The 14,625-nt window shown below is 35.7% G+C and overlaps 1 protein-coding gene across 1 annotated transcript in view; it reads right to left on the bottom strand.

Moving 5' to 3' along the window:
• Positions 1-3,662: 3,662 nt before the first annotated feature.
• DARS1 (aspartyl-tRNA synthetase 1) overlaps positions 3,663-14,625 on the bottom strand; it is a 40,720-nt gene continuing 29,757 nt past the window's right edge. The window contains exons 8-16 of the mRNA XM_062606157.1: positions 13,523-13,634; positions 11,424-11,558; positions 10,097-10,244; positions 9,048-9,194; positions 8,005-8,047; positions 7,252-7,332; positions 6,485-6,596; positions 5,593-5,664; positions 3,663-3,886 (exon numbers count right to left, since the gene is read on the bottom strand). Coding sequence (XP_062462141.1) covers positions 3,795-3,886; positions 5,593-5,664; positions 6,485-6,596; positions 7,252-7,332; positions 8,005-8,047; positions 9,048-9,194; positions 10,097-10,244; positions 11,424-11,558; positions 13,523-13,634 — 942 coding nt within the window. The 3' untranslated portion in view covers positions 3,663-3,794. The remainder of the gene's footprint in view (positions 3,887-5,592; positions 5,665-6,484; positions 6,597-7,251; positions 7,333-8,004; positions 8,048-9,047; positions 9,195-10,096; positions 10,245-11,423; positions 11,559-13,522; positions 13,635-14,625) is intronic.

Raw genomic sequence — 14,625 nt, 5'->3', positions numbered from 1 at the left:
CAGTATCTATGAAAAATTGCTTAGAACTGCTCTGCCACCTGCAAAGTCATTAGTCTCTGCCTAACTGGGAACTTTGCTGTAATTACCACAGCTAAGGGCTGACTCTCAGTTCTGAAAGGTTTTAAGAAGCCCTAGCTGCACAAGCTTCCTGCAGTACCGTTATTTCATATTGCAGTGCACTTGCCATTTAGTGAACAGAGACTTCTAACTGCACAATGGAAAGGCTGCCTGGCAATTTGGGGTTTATGGGGTGTAGCAAGATTCAGCTCTGCATGATTTACTCGCTTCTGGTTGTGGAGGTTAGAGTAAAGTTTCTGGCTGGATTAGTCTTTTTGTTTTAAAGCTGGTATTATTTTAATGCAGACTGTTGGGCTTTAGTGCATGATTACAGCTTTTGGAGGTTTTTGGTTGGTTGTTTTTTTTCTGTTTCAAGATAGCTACGGTTTAAAAAGTTAGCAAAGTAAAAGAAAAACTGCACAACTGGTTACAGTTATTCCTAAGCTTGCATGCTCTTTTAAATCCAAAGAAAATAAGAAAATAGTTAAACTTAAATTATTTTTAAAAGTTGCAGTGAATAAATTGCATATAGAAAATGCATGCAAATAAAACACAAACAACAAATAGTAATTAAAATGCATTTGGACAAGCTGTGTACTCTAGAGATGGCTGTCAAGAAAACATGCTGGTTTTCCAGGCTCTTTTTGGCACATAGGAACATGCTCAAAGGGGACCCATGGCAGACACAGGGTGCATGGGGTGGAAGCTGGCAGTGGACTCCTGTGGCCTGAATGAAATTGTGCCACTCCATGAGACATGCTGGAAACCCAGTATGCACTGGAGTCCAAGGCAGCCAAGTGGTGTGCCACAATGGATGTTGCTAATGCGTTCCCCTCCCTCCCTTTGGCAGCAAAGTGCAGGCCACAATTTGCTTTTACCTGGAGGGGTGTCCGACACACCTGGAATTGACAGGCCTGGGGTTGAAGCAAAAGGTTTTCTGCTTTTACAATTCCTTTCTCTTCCCCTGGCCCAGTGGGGAGGGAGCAAGCAGCTGTGGTACTAAGCTGCCCATCAAGGTTAACCTCCATGAGCTGTGTGCCAACTGGAGCCAGTCCTGCACTTTGCTGCCAGGAGAACAGCCCAAGTCCTCCTTCCTGCTGGGCAGATTCAGACAGCTCAGTGAACACAGACAGGTTTCCACAGGAAAATGTAGTTAAACTTCAGAAGCAGACTGAAGCTTTGTGTTTGTTTTGAGCAGATGACTCCCTTGCCTATATCCTTCATAGTTCCTTAGTTTAAAAAAATTACACAAGTGTAATTACCACTGTAGATCATGAAAGAGATAAAAAAAACATTTTAACTGGTGGAGAAGCAGCAGCAATGTGGACTCCATGTAAAATGCTTAACTTCCTGCACCTTGCTGGAAACACGACTATACAGGTTTGATTTTTTTTCCAGAACTACCAAACTAGAGTTGCCACCTATGGAAGCAACATAAAGTTCTGAAATTACTATTTGGAAGATTTCAGAAAGAGTTCTAACAATGTGCAGCTCCCACTAAAGTATCCCATTAAGGACAAATGCATTTTGATTTATGATCATAATTATTTTCAGTTAGCTAAGAAAAACTGCATGAAAAGATTCTGCATACAGACGAATTAGGGCCTCCATCTGAATTCTCGTTCTTGTGCAGCCAAAGTGAATAAATCAGACTACAACATGAGCTCAAGTAACTCTTGCATGGGGGATAAGCACTGTTGTTACAAGAACGTATGCACAAAACTTGCTGCCAAATTTAGAGCAAGAAAACAGGTCTTTTTCTTGGCATGAAATGTAAGTCAGTAATTTTGCTCCTTATTAGAAGGATGCACTGCCGATGTGGGATACACTGCTGGTTCTGTATGAATAAAGGTAATTAAATTAATTCCAGTTGGCTTGGCTGAATAAAACAACTGTTCTGAAGCTTGGATTCATCACTAAGTTGTCTGTGGTGATAAGACGTGTTTGTAATCCACTTAACTTTGTAAAGTACATCTGGGTACACTGTTAAGATTTTAAAGTTAATAATTTGGGGAATATTCCATGGTAAATTAATTACATCAGACTGATAAGCAGAGCTGCAAAGTATTTTATTCCTTGAGTTGTGTGACTTCTAAAGTAAGTTTAACTTTGACATTTCCATTACTTTACGTAACTGACCTTTAGTATGATTGTTTTCTAATGGAGAACTCTTGTCAGAAAACATTAAAATTAAGTCTTGTTCAGTGGCAGCTGCAAAAGGTGATTTGCCCTTTTGTGAAATTCTACACAATTTATACACAGCCTCACTGACCTTTTTGTAGCATAACCAATATGTGACTTCTCTGACATTTAAAAATCAAGGTAGCAACAATAACACAGACTTTCTAAACCATACCTCCTAATGAAAATTTTATCATGTAACATGTTAAGCAAAAATTAGGTTGGGAATTACAAATATGTATGAATATTAGAGTAACTCCATTGCAATGCCCAACTAAGCAACTTAATCCTTTGCTCTTTGGCAGCCACACCTACAAAAACGTTTTAAACTTGAAAAACAACTATCAGATGAGGTCTATAAAAGGAAAGTTCAGACACTGGTTCCTATCCAAACGCAGGGCACGTATGTCTAGTTGGGAGGAGGAAGAGTAGTAGCCTTGCACATCACTGCAAATTGAGGAGGTTCAAGTAAGTGGTTCATTTGAGAAAAAGGATGTCCAGAAAGAATTTTGGAAGTACTCTGACTTCCAGAAACACTCAGCTCTCTAGATGTACAACTGGGCCGTTCACAGCACTTACAAGTGAAAAAAAAAAAAACCTGAAATAGGTTGGCTTACATTATTTGCTTTTCTTTCATTGGCAATAGATACATTAAATGCTTGATGATTTGTTTTGTCTGTTACCCTAGAGGCTGACCTGCTCTCAAACTCACCCTTCAGTTATTTTCTGAGAGTATTACATATCCTTGTGTATTCTATGAGTGTGTGTAACCTTCTGTCCATTCTCAAATAGTAACATAAAGAACAGGCCTAAAAAAAAAACCCAAACTGACTCTTGATCAACTATTATCTTGTGAGGATACAGAGCAAAAGCCATGAAGACAGACTGCATCTAATTTAGTTTGAGAGATTTATTGCAATTGCTTTTCACAATTTCATGAGTATTTTTTGTAAGACTGTTCCTTTTCTCACCTGCTTCTCTGCGTAACACTCATGTAAATTAACAACTGGCTGCCATCCTCCCGATTTAGAAATTTACTTCAGAATATTCAATTTTGCTGACATAAGTTAAAACAGCAGAATTTTTCTTGCATAATTTATTAAAATGTAGAAACATGATACAATTTAATGTGACACCAGAATACTAACTCAGTGTATCACATTTTCATTAAAAATATGCAGAGTTTCCAATACAAAGAGTCCTGATCTGTAAAAATATTGTCTTTTAAACAGCTAAGGATTAAAAAAAAAAAAAAAATTGTGGCACTTTAGGAAATGAGATTTTTTAATTTTTTAAAAAATTGGATATTACAATGCTCAAATCAATGCACAGTTTCCAATACAAAAAGTCCTGATCTGTTCAAGTATTGTCTCTTAAATAAAGAGTTAAGGATAAAAAAAAATATTATAGCACTTCAGGAAATCAGATGTTCTTTTTTTCTTTATTGTGTATTACAATACTCAAATCAATACAGGTTCATCAGTAGCAGCAGAAATACTTTCAATTGTATCATATCTGCAGGGCAAATCATCTCAAACTTTCAAAAGCAGCTCATGTTACGGTGTCAGTCGTTTGGGATCCCGTGGAAACATGGAGGTCTGACGAACATTATGCAGCCCTAGGTACAGCATGGTTACTCTTTCCAGCCCTACAAAAAAAATGAAAAAAAAACCATCAGCATAGTCACTCATTTGTTTGAAACTCTTAAAAAGCTAAAGGTATTTGGACCAGATGAGGTCCCTTCCAACCTGGTACTCTATACCTACAGTCAGCCTCACATAGTAGCGTGACCAAATACTGGCATGTATGTGCCAGCATCTCTGACTACAGAAAGCAGAACCAAAGCCAGGCATTTTATATACTATGATGCAGACTTCATTTGGAAAGTGTATCAATAAGCAATGGTCAACCCTGAATCACTTTGGACTTTTAAGAAAGATGGTATAGAACACTGAAATGGGAGTGGGTAACTGGGAGAACCATATATTGAATACAGTAAACAGCAGCATAGCCCAAACCAGTCTTAACAGCTTCAGAGTAAGAGACATTAAGTGCCATAAAAAAAACAGAAAAAAAACTACAGTTGGGGAAGCTTATTCCAAACTCTCTACAGTAAAAAATGTAGATTCAGCAATATGTATCTGTGAAACTATCTGCTTATATCTTTTATAATAATAAATATTTCACTAGTGATTGTCTTCTTCCTTCCTGAAATCTTAGAGGTTATTATGTATGTACTGTGGAACATGGAAAAACTTCCTAACTTATGGGGCTACACATACATCCCAGGCACACTATGATGATCCCCGTACACACACTGGTTTTCACGCACTGCCCTCCTGTATTAAGGTTTCCATCTGAAACAGCTAGAAACCAGCCTTAACTCTCTCAGCATCTCCTGTTTGGCTGGTACTTGGATTGACCTCTGGGATGCGCCATGTGGAGCATTTACTGTGCAGAAGAGATGTCACTTCAGTTTCCTTGATGTTAGTTCTTACTGGCCTAAATGATTTCGGATCATCTGCAAATGCTGCATCTCCTCTGGCTCCCAAGTACTGCATAATCATAGATGTAGGTAGATGTAGATCATCTTGTAGATATTTCAAAACAGTTGTCTCAATAGCGTATCATAGATGTAATGCATTTACTGAAGGCAAACTTAGTTGTTCTGAGAACATGCTCAGAATGTACTAAACCTACTTTACAAAAATAAGGCAAATGCAGAAAGACTGAATCAAATAAATAATTGTGTTTATTGATGAGGACCTACAAAGTGTCCTATTTCCACATGCACAAACAGCTTCATCCTGCTAATGGAAGCAATGTAAATTGTTATAATTAAGATACCTAAACGCTATCTTTTTTCATTTTAATATGCAAAATACAGCCAAGACACAAAGACTCAGTACCTTTGCTAAAACCATTAGCATGACCCAAACTGATCATTGATATTCAGTCAAATCGCTGAAGATGACAAGCAATCAATTATTTCTCCTCACTACATAAGAGCTTCATCAAATGCACTAAGAGACCAGTGGCTTCTTGTATTAGTAGCAATGATAAATCCATACATGATGCAGTATTTTCTTGCTTCCTTAAATTCTCCTCATTGGTCAAATTTGAAAGTGATGTGCCTGGCTAATAAATGGACACTTTTTCTTGTGATCACCTGCTTTTTAAACTTGCCAGATCATGCCATTATGATTTAAATTCTCCATCATAAACAGCCCCATGCATTTGCCTAATAAGGCTACTATTCTCATTTTATAAAAAATAATAATATAAAATAAAATAAGTAATAAAATAAATAATAGAATTAAAATAAATAATAAAAATTAAAATACATACACTTACCTATTCCACCACCTGCATGTGGAGGTGCACCAAAACGGAAGGAATCAATATAAGCCTTTATTTTCTCCAAATCTAGAGAGGAAAAAGACATGTTTCTCACCTGCTTAATGAACACCAAGCCAAACATACAAGTGACTAGAGAACTGCAAACACAACAAAATATTTACCAGTTAACGTACAAACTGTGTGGTTTTACTCATCAAACATGTAAATTATCCAGGACTATTTAGAAATTATAACAGTTTTGATTTTATAATGCTGTTAATAACTTTGGGAAGAATTTGTAGAACTGAGTAAGAGCTAGGCCCAGCTGTTCATGTGACTTACAGAAAATGGTGATTTCTTGAATAAACTGCAGTAAGAAAGTAAAGATTTGCAACTATTTTTCCATCTTGGTACAGCGGGAGCTACTCATTTTTTGCCATTCACTGAAAGAATAGTTTTAACCTACATTTTACTCTTGTGATCACCTGATTTACTCTTACCCTTCTACTATTAGCTGGCCTTGTACCTGCTGAGATTTTATTTATTTTTTTTTAATTTTACCAAGGGACACTTGCTTATTTGCTCTCAGTTCAGTAGAGAGAGCTGTGACCGAAGTAGACTTGTTTGTCTACCCTCATTCTGTTGAACATATTTCCTGTATTACATTCTCTTAAAGTCCTTGTAAACAATTCCTTTTCATCAACGTGTTGGTGGGAAACTAACCATTTTCTTAATAGCCCCACTCTAGATTAAAATGGTGAAACAGAATTAGATGCATTAAGAATGAAACAGCATGATGATTTTAGCACTACCACCTTGTAATAAATTCTCCCCCAAATTCTTCCTTTAAAGGAAACAAATCCAATCGTGATTTATACTCTTAAAAATTCAGCTTCATGTTGTTTACCAATGCCATGATGCTGGGCTCTTTCTGTCAGCAGCTGAGGATCGTGAATTCTCTGCGCTCCAGACAAGATCTCTTCCCCTCTCATGAACATATCATAAGAGTTAGAGTTTTTCTGGAAAAACAAAGATGAGTTTATTTCCCACGTACAGTTGCTCCATCCTTATGTGGCAAATGTGCACCTCTCAATAACTTCACTTATCTGAAGTGAAGTATCCAAAGTTGTGCAGTAAGACTGCAATGTATCTGGAGTCTGGTCAGGAATTACATCCCTTTTGCTCCTCTCATTAAACTAGAGCTGATTTTAAAAACTGAAGTTTATACACATGCCCTCTGAAAAAATATTATATTTGCATGTAGTTATCCCAGCAAAAGATGCTCTAAAGATATTTACCCCAGATTTAGGAATGAACTGGGGAATTCCTAACAATTTAAAAAAAGTATATTTTCTGTTAAAGTGTCTATTACCCTAGAAGAATGTATTTGCCTCTTTTCAGTGATGGCAGCACTGTTCTGACCATGGAGATCTCTACATAAAGCTCTCCTAGCTTTAGCCAGATTTGTTTCTTTCCAGTATGTTTTCACCAGTGAAGAGTAACTATAAATATTTTACACATCACATAACACTGATCTAATCTTGTTATCAGAACTTTAACAGTGGATCACAGAAATATACTTTATTTCATCATTTATTTAATTTCATCAATTATTCACACAGAATAATTTAAACTGAAAAAAAAACACTGACAACAACAAATAATGTTACTTACAGGATGTACTGGGTCTGGCATTGTATAAAAAGGCCTCACAGCAAGAGGATATTTGTCAAGAATATAGAAGTCCGTGTCATACTGAAAGAATGTAATTTAAACAGTTAGTACAAGAGAAAATGATGTAAAGAACAAATTAAAAGAGGAAGACATAACCAGTGTTGTGAATCTTTGAAACAGAGCAAAAAAGATCTTCCAATATCTTTCCACAAATTTAACACTATTACCTTAAAAAGATAATACTTATCAATAGAAGTCATATATTATTTTTCTGATTTCCAGTACTACTTGTGTAAATTTACAAATGTTTAGCAGTAAAATGTTTTTCTGTAGTAACATGTACTTGCCCATCTCCTGTAAACTTAGTTAGAATATGGTTTGCTTGGTTGGTTGGTTTTAATTATGTTGAGATCTGGGTTTGGAACATACTATCCTGTTTGGTGTATTCAGTATAAAAGATGATAGAAATAAATATAAAAGATTGAAAATAGTTTGAAACAGCTTATTATGTTTAAGACAAAACTGTCTGTAGATTAACTAAGCAGCAACAAAATGGGAATGAGTCAACAATTAAAAAATGTTTATGCTAATCACAAACTCGTCACAACTTCTACGTGTTTTGAGATACCTTATTCTCGATCAGTGTGTAAAGAGTTGTTTTACATGACGCAGGCATTTATCCCAACCCAATGACTTCAAGACGTCAGGTTTCACATTAAATCACAAATTTATTTATTCTAAAATAATTGTTACCTTTTCCTTTACCAGGCGTCCCAGGAGCTTTTCATTAGGTGTGCTGAAAAAGATTTATCACCATTAAAATTATTTAAACTTGGGCTGATTATATGCTCCACAAAGCTAAAAAGATTTCAAGCTACGGATTTTATGCACCCTACCTTTTAGAAACTCTAGTACTTGTTTCTGAATGCTTTGGATTGTGCAGAAAAATTTCAGAAATAAAGGATATTTGTTTTGTTCCAAAATATTTTGTATTAGTCCTAGAAAACCCTTAAATTAACTGATACCTAAAGATATTCTTGCTCTTAATATGACTACTTCCTAATCACCAATATTCTGATTACTGAAGAATTGTGTACTCTATTTCCTATTGGCATACACCTTGTGCAGCCATTTCTTCTTAGGCACAATTAATTGAGAAATACCATAGGCAGTTGCCGAAGAAATTATTTTGCTCTATCAAACTCTTATGATTGAAACTTCTTCAACATGCAGATCATTTAACTGTAAAATCATGTATTATCCTAATGGTACTGGATATATTACAGGGAAGAACAGAAATGTTTTCATTTATTAAGTGTCTTTTTAAAAGTTTGTATATAATCAGTTAGTTAAACCCATCTTCTGGTAAACTAATGGGAATGCAATCATACGTGCTTAATCTTTTTCCTAAGAGGTGGAAAGAAGTGGGAATGTGTCACTGACAAGAAAGACCTTAAGACTGAAGAATCATTTTGTTTAATTCTATTCAAAGACGTGACAACTCACACGAAGGACCACAACTGTTAGAAAAACAAGTGCTTCTTATCCTTAGAAGGTCAAGTTACTCTCACTTTATGTTTTAAGTTACTTTATTTTGGATTTCAGAGTTTGTACATACAGTCTACGTTAAAAAGAAGGTCTATTTTCATATCCTTTTCATTTATTTGTCAAGAGAGTTGGATACAAGTACTGTTTATTCCTCTATAAGCTTGTGACTCCTTCTTGAGGGCTGTCACTTGAACCGTACAAAACTGACACTTTCACAAGACTGACACATTTGTGTACTGCCAAAGTACCTGAGATCTTCTTCATCACCCATCTCAATACCAGCCTCTCTAAGCATGGCCACAGCTTCACGGTATTCCAGCCTCAGAGTTGGCTCCAGAAACTTAAATGGCTCACAGGGGAACTGTTTGTTCACTGTCTGAATTTCAGTTTGGAATCTATATACAAGGAAACAAGAACAGAAGCAAAATACAAAACAGTCAAGAAATGTACTCTCCTTGCATCCAATAATGATTTTGCAATGGCAATACAATTTTGCCACAAGAGGTCCCTCTTGCAACATAAAAAACTGTTTTAAAGTCACTTCTGGAGAAACTAAACAATCCTAATGAAATGCTTCATGTAAATTAATGCATCTACTGCAATGATATACACATTAATATTTTACTACTACTTCCATTTTATACCTTTTGTAAGAAATAACTGACTAGGTCAAATTTTCCCAGTAAAGTCCTCTTTTAAGTAATATCCTGTTTTAAATATAAAAAAGAAAATTCCTTCCACACAGATGAAAAGATATGCGCTTCTGCTTGCAAGATAGGCTTATTTGTAAGCAAATGAAAACCACCTCCTAAACTTCTGACCTGACTTTTCAATAAGTTAGACTGTGAATAATGGAAAATAATCTTTGCTGCTTTTATGGAAGAGATGCAAGCTGTTACAATAAATTTAAATCAGAAAAACTTTCTTAGACAGCAAATATTAATTTAAAAATCTAACAATCAGTTTACCTGTAGTGGCCCAAAAGGAAGGATCTTTTAAATTAATGATGGATCATTTCTGTTAGGAAGTCCAACAGTGAACAAGTTTTCTTAGTGCAAGTTAGCATATTCTAGGAGATGCAGCTTGGGCTAAAAATAGTTTACTGCCCTATGGCTGGAGTGAACTTTAAGTCAGGCACAAACAATTAGTTAAGCGTAAAGCAAAAATGTTTTGAAGTTCTGTTGTAAATCAGGTTACTACTGATTACATGACAAGCTCAGAATAAAACACTCACCCATTTCATACCACAATGCAAGAGATCCCAAAGTTGCTCATGAAATTGAAATGCTTTCATTACCTTTCCTGAAGTCCCTTGAATATCTGCACCAAGGTATCAGCAATCTCATCTACCACTTCATGATAGTGATAGTTAAAAGCCATTTCAATATCCAGACCAACAAACTCAGTCAGGTGTCTGTGTGTATTGGAGTCCTCAGCTCTAAATACTGTAAAATTAAACAATGGAAATCCTAACTGACCTGAAATTATCATTCCACTTTGAAAAAAATAACACTGTCAATTACATCAGCATTTGGATTAGACAGACAATGCTGTCTTTAGACATGACAGTTCTCACTGAAAATCAACAAGAAAACTAGCTACCTCGGAGCACCATTTGTAACAACAGTGACAACATTATTGTAGCTGTGGTGCTCAAAGGATACGAGACAGACAAGACTGGTAGAAAGGCAGTATCTCTTGTTAGACCAACAGACAGAAGTGGTAAAAACAGACAAGCTTTCAGGTACAGAAGGACTTTCAGATTTGAAAACTGTCATTTTCAGAGGAAACGGACTTGTACACGTGTGTTTTCCCAGATGTACGAGTCTAATATAAACATGTCTTCCTATAAACCATGACTCATTTGTTAGCAATTAGCAAGAAATTTAAGATCATCCAAATTACTTGCCTTTTTTTTTTTCTTCTAAATTGCATAAACTGTTATTATTGATTTGTTTTCCAGCATTTCCTGCTTACATATCTTTGAACTGGTCTTTGAATTCTTAGGAAAAATAAATAAATAATTTTAAAAGCTGTATTACCACCTGAAAAGGCCAAGTCCTACCAGCTTTTCAGAAAGAGAGAACCTATTACTGATTTTTTTATTATTTACTGACAGTCCAGACAAAGAATATGTCTTCTAAATAAAGCTGTTTGGAACATATACAATAGCAAGGGATAAGTATATGTCAATATGCAACCTAAAGCACATAAAACCTAGCTTGCTTGTTTTAACTGCTTACTACTGGGCAACTAAAGCCAGCTAGGCTATTACTGGGCATGACTAATAGCAAACTATGGCTTCAGTGATCACAGTGTTGTTCCATGTTTTACTAATTTCATCATATTATCAATTTCCAATGTAACTCTATAGCCTTTATCCTCACAGAACAGCAGGCATTGGTTAAGAGTTCTCTACATTTACTCCAGTATTTTAGTTTTGTTCCAGGAACTTCTCTATCAACTTTGCTCTTATTAGGTGCCCCAGCTGAATTTATGTTTAAGTGAACTGTATTAAGTGAAACCATTCAAAGCTTTCAGCATGTGTTATCTTATTTGTACCCCAGCTGCTAAAAGCCATCACTGCACACTTCACGCTTTGGATAAATCAATGCTTTTCTTACCTGGCCCAACGCAAAACACCTTTTCAAAGTCAGCACATATACACATCTGCTTGTACAACTGTGGAGACTGAGCCAGGTAGGCACTGCTTTTGAAGTACGATACAGTAAACACATTGGCTCCTCCTTCACTGGCAGCTGAAAAGCAAATGCTTGCAGTTATTATTAAAATAAAAATGTACAAAATGCATCTGAGATAGACTGATTGACTACTGGTCTTACATTTAGAGATCAAAGGAGAATTTTCCCCAAAGCATAGTAGAGGAAAAAGATATAAGTGCATCCATTGGTTCTAAGAAAGTTTTGCAGCTCAGGACTGTCACACATTGTCTTGCAAAACTGCAAATTTAGATTAAAATGTAGTAAAATGTAAATGTGGTAAATGTAGTTTAAAATGTTACCTATTCCCAGCTGTCCTTCATCTTAGAGTAAGAACAGCAGAGAATGCATGCTTGTATCACCACATCTACTTGCAGCCCAACATTTCTGTGGAAACCAGTGACGTAGACTTCCAGGGGTTAGCTGCAGATGCCGAGATGAAAGCGCATATCCTGTTTTGCCAGGATCATCCTCTCTAACTGAAGGCATAAATACCTCTCAGACCCAGAACTAGATTTACCAGAGGACACCTGCCAACGGTATAAAGCTTTTTCTCAGTATGAGGCAGTTTTCCTAGAAGGTTACCTTTAGAGAACAGGAACCAAGAATACACACATTTGAATCCCTTACTGCAAACTGCCTACCCAAACTATCAGCTGAGTCACTTTATGTTTCCATTTCCCAGTGCATGATACAAGAGTTATAGTTGCCTAACTTGCTAACAATATCTTTGAAAGTTCTAATGTTAAGGTAACTCTAAGTACCATTCAATTGAGATTAATGCTGCTTCTGTCATTACCACTACTCCCATTGAAATGGTTTCAGTGAATATTTACAGCTATATTTGAATACAAGTAACTTTTAAAATACTGAATCTTAGAACAAATGTTTCTATGATATTTAAATTGGAAGTTTAGTAAGGATTGCACCAACTTATTTTTACAAAACATGACCTCATACAAACAATAGGATGCTTGCCTGCCTGCTTTCAATGGTACACTGCACAGTGAGAATAGCACACTTCCTCAAAGATCCTACGTAAATAAACTACTTGGGAGTCTTTAATATTTCATGCTGTTTCAGCTGTCTGCAGGAAAAAAGTTATCTGATCTTACAGTTCAACAATACTTTCCAGATTGAAAGAATACTTGCTTACCTATGTTTTTTTAAAAAGCCTTTTTTTTTTACCTCAATCAAGAGATGTCTTCAAAAAGATACAGTATAAAATTCATTAGGCAAAACGTATGCATAGAATGAATGCACATACAAAAATACAAATATTCTCCCCTATGTTTTCCATGCATGTCTTAGCGACATCAACAAAACCTCAAAGAACACCAGTAAGATGGGAAAAAGAATGCATCAGTAAATCAAGTAATTTAACTTTTTAAAACAATACAGCAGATCATCTAGAAGCAGAATCTACATTTCTAGGACTAGAACTAAAAGCAGAATCTACATTTCCAGACTTTAGGTCAGGCTGAAGCTGTTATGCCACACTTTCACAAAAATAATCTACCACCTTCTATTTAGCCATATGCTCATTGCTAAAGAAGTGACATATTGTAAAGTATTTTATACCATGGTACGTTTGTTGTAACTTCTTTATGATGGAAGCTACTTTTTATCTAAATTAGAGTGGAGCGTTGTTTTTTTTTTTTTGATACTGGGTATGGAACTGGCAGCATTCAACATCGAGATCACTGATTTGAAGAACAATGCATATGATCAGACATCTGTATTTAACCAAATTAAAACTTTAAATGCACTGCAAGGTATATAAATCAGGTATATATATTTGTCTTGTCATTCCTTTAACATCTGAAGTCAGCAGAAAAGTAAACAACAACTTTGATACCTATTAGGAGAAGTTTGCTATGTTGCATCTAAATTAGAAACAGAATTTTATGGTCTTTACATAAAAACTTACTAAATTTTTGACAGGTATGCTGAGCAACTCTAAAAAAAGATGACCTGTAGCTTCTGGATCACATATACATTACCTGAAATGATTTTGGGAGTCTGAATTTCCACAAATCCCTTGCGAATAAGAGTTTCTCGGAAAAGCTGACAAATTCCAGACTGGAGGCAGAAGATTGCCTGACTGGTAGAGGTCTATAAGAAGAAGATAAAATAATGAATCCTAAGTTAGTTTTTTTGGACTCTGTTAATTTTTCTGGAGAGCTAGTAAGAGGAAGAATCTCTTGTCTTAGGAACACTTGATTAACATATTTGCCTAAACAGAGAGAAGTGCAAACAGGTAATTGTTCGTTACACAAAAACAAACAGTAAAGGAAACAAGAGAAACCCCTCATTTCAATTTATGGCATATTCAGTTATAAAGGAGACACTATGGACAGTTTTACATTTATATAATCACTTATTATGTGCTTCTGCAAATAAAGGTTTTATAGTGAGAAATTGAACAAAACCACTAAACCTATTAAAAAGCTTTCAGCACACTGAACTAGAGCAGCTGCAGTAATATACAGCATCCGATAAAGGCAAAGCCATCAGTAACTTACATGAGGTAGAAACATTTGTGTCTATTAAAGGCTATCAAATACAACGTTTTGCATGTAAAAAAACAGCCACATGTTAACCATGTACAACACTTCCACAAAACCATCCCAAATCCAAGGTCTAAACTCTCAGCATCTAAAGCAGTCCACAAAACACCTGATCATGTGAACTGCAGTTCTGTCTTTTCAGAATTTACTCCCAAAGTACACTTAGCTGGGAAAAAAAACAGGTAGATTTAGCTGAATTGATCATCATCTTTTTGTTTATGTATATGACACAGTTAAGCTACTTAATCTCATTAATAAATGCCTACACTAAATGTTCCTATAATGTTCTTAGGCTTCAGCGTGAAGAAAAAAAAAGCCCTTAATGAATGCTGAAAACACTGCAATATGTCAACACTGAACCCATATCTGATTTTGTGCTTGCAGCATTTAAGACCTGACAGTTAGCAACCCAGGAGCGTATATAAAACCTACCGAATTCTTGCAAACAACTAAGAGCAGTTCTTCATGACAATCTGCGTCATAGCACTGTTTACTTCTCCTTTCTGAAAGGTACCTGACTTTTCAGTTAGCGTAAG

The sequence above is a fragment of the Pezoporus occidentalis genome, unplaced genomic scaffold, assembly GCF_034315485.1.
Source record: "Pezoporus occidentalis ecotype Australia unplaced genomic scaffold, CSIRO_AGI_Poc_V1 ctg12, whole genome shotgun sequence".
Taxonomy (NCBI): domain Eukaryota; kingdom Metazoa; phylum Chordata; class Aves; order Psittaciformes; family Psittacidae; genus Pezoporus; species Pezoporus occidentalis.
Note: the sequence above shows the minus strand (reverse complement) of the source record. Positions and strands in the feature narration are given on the sequence as shown.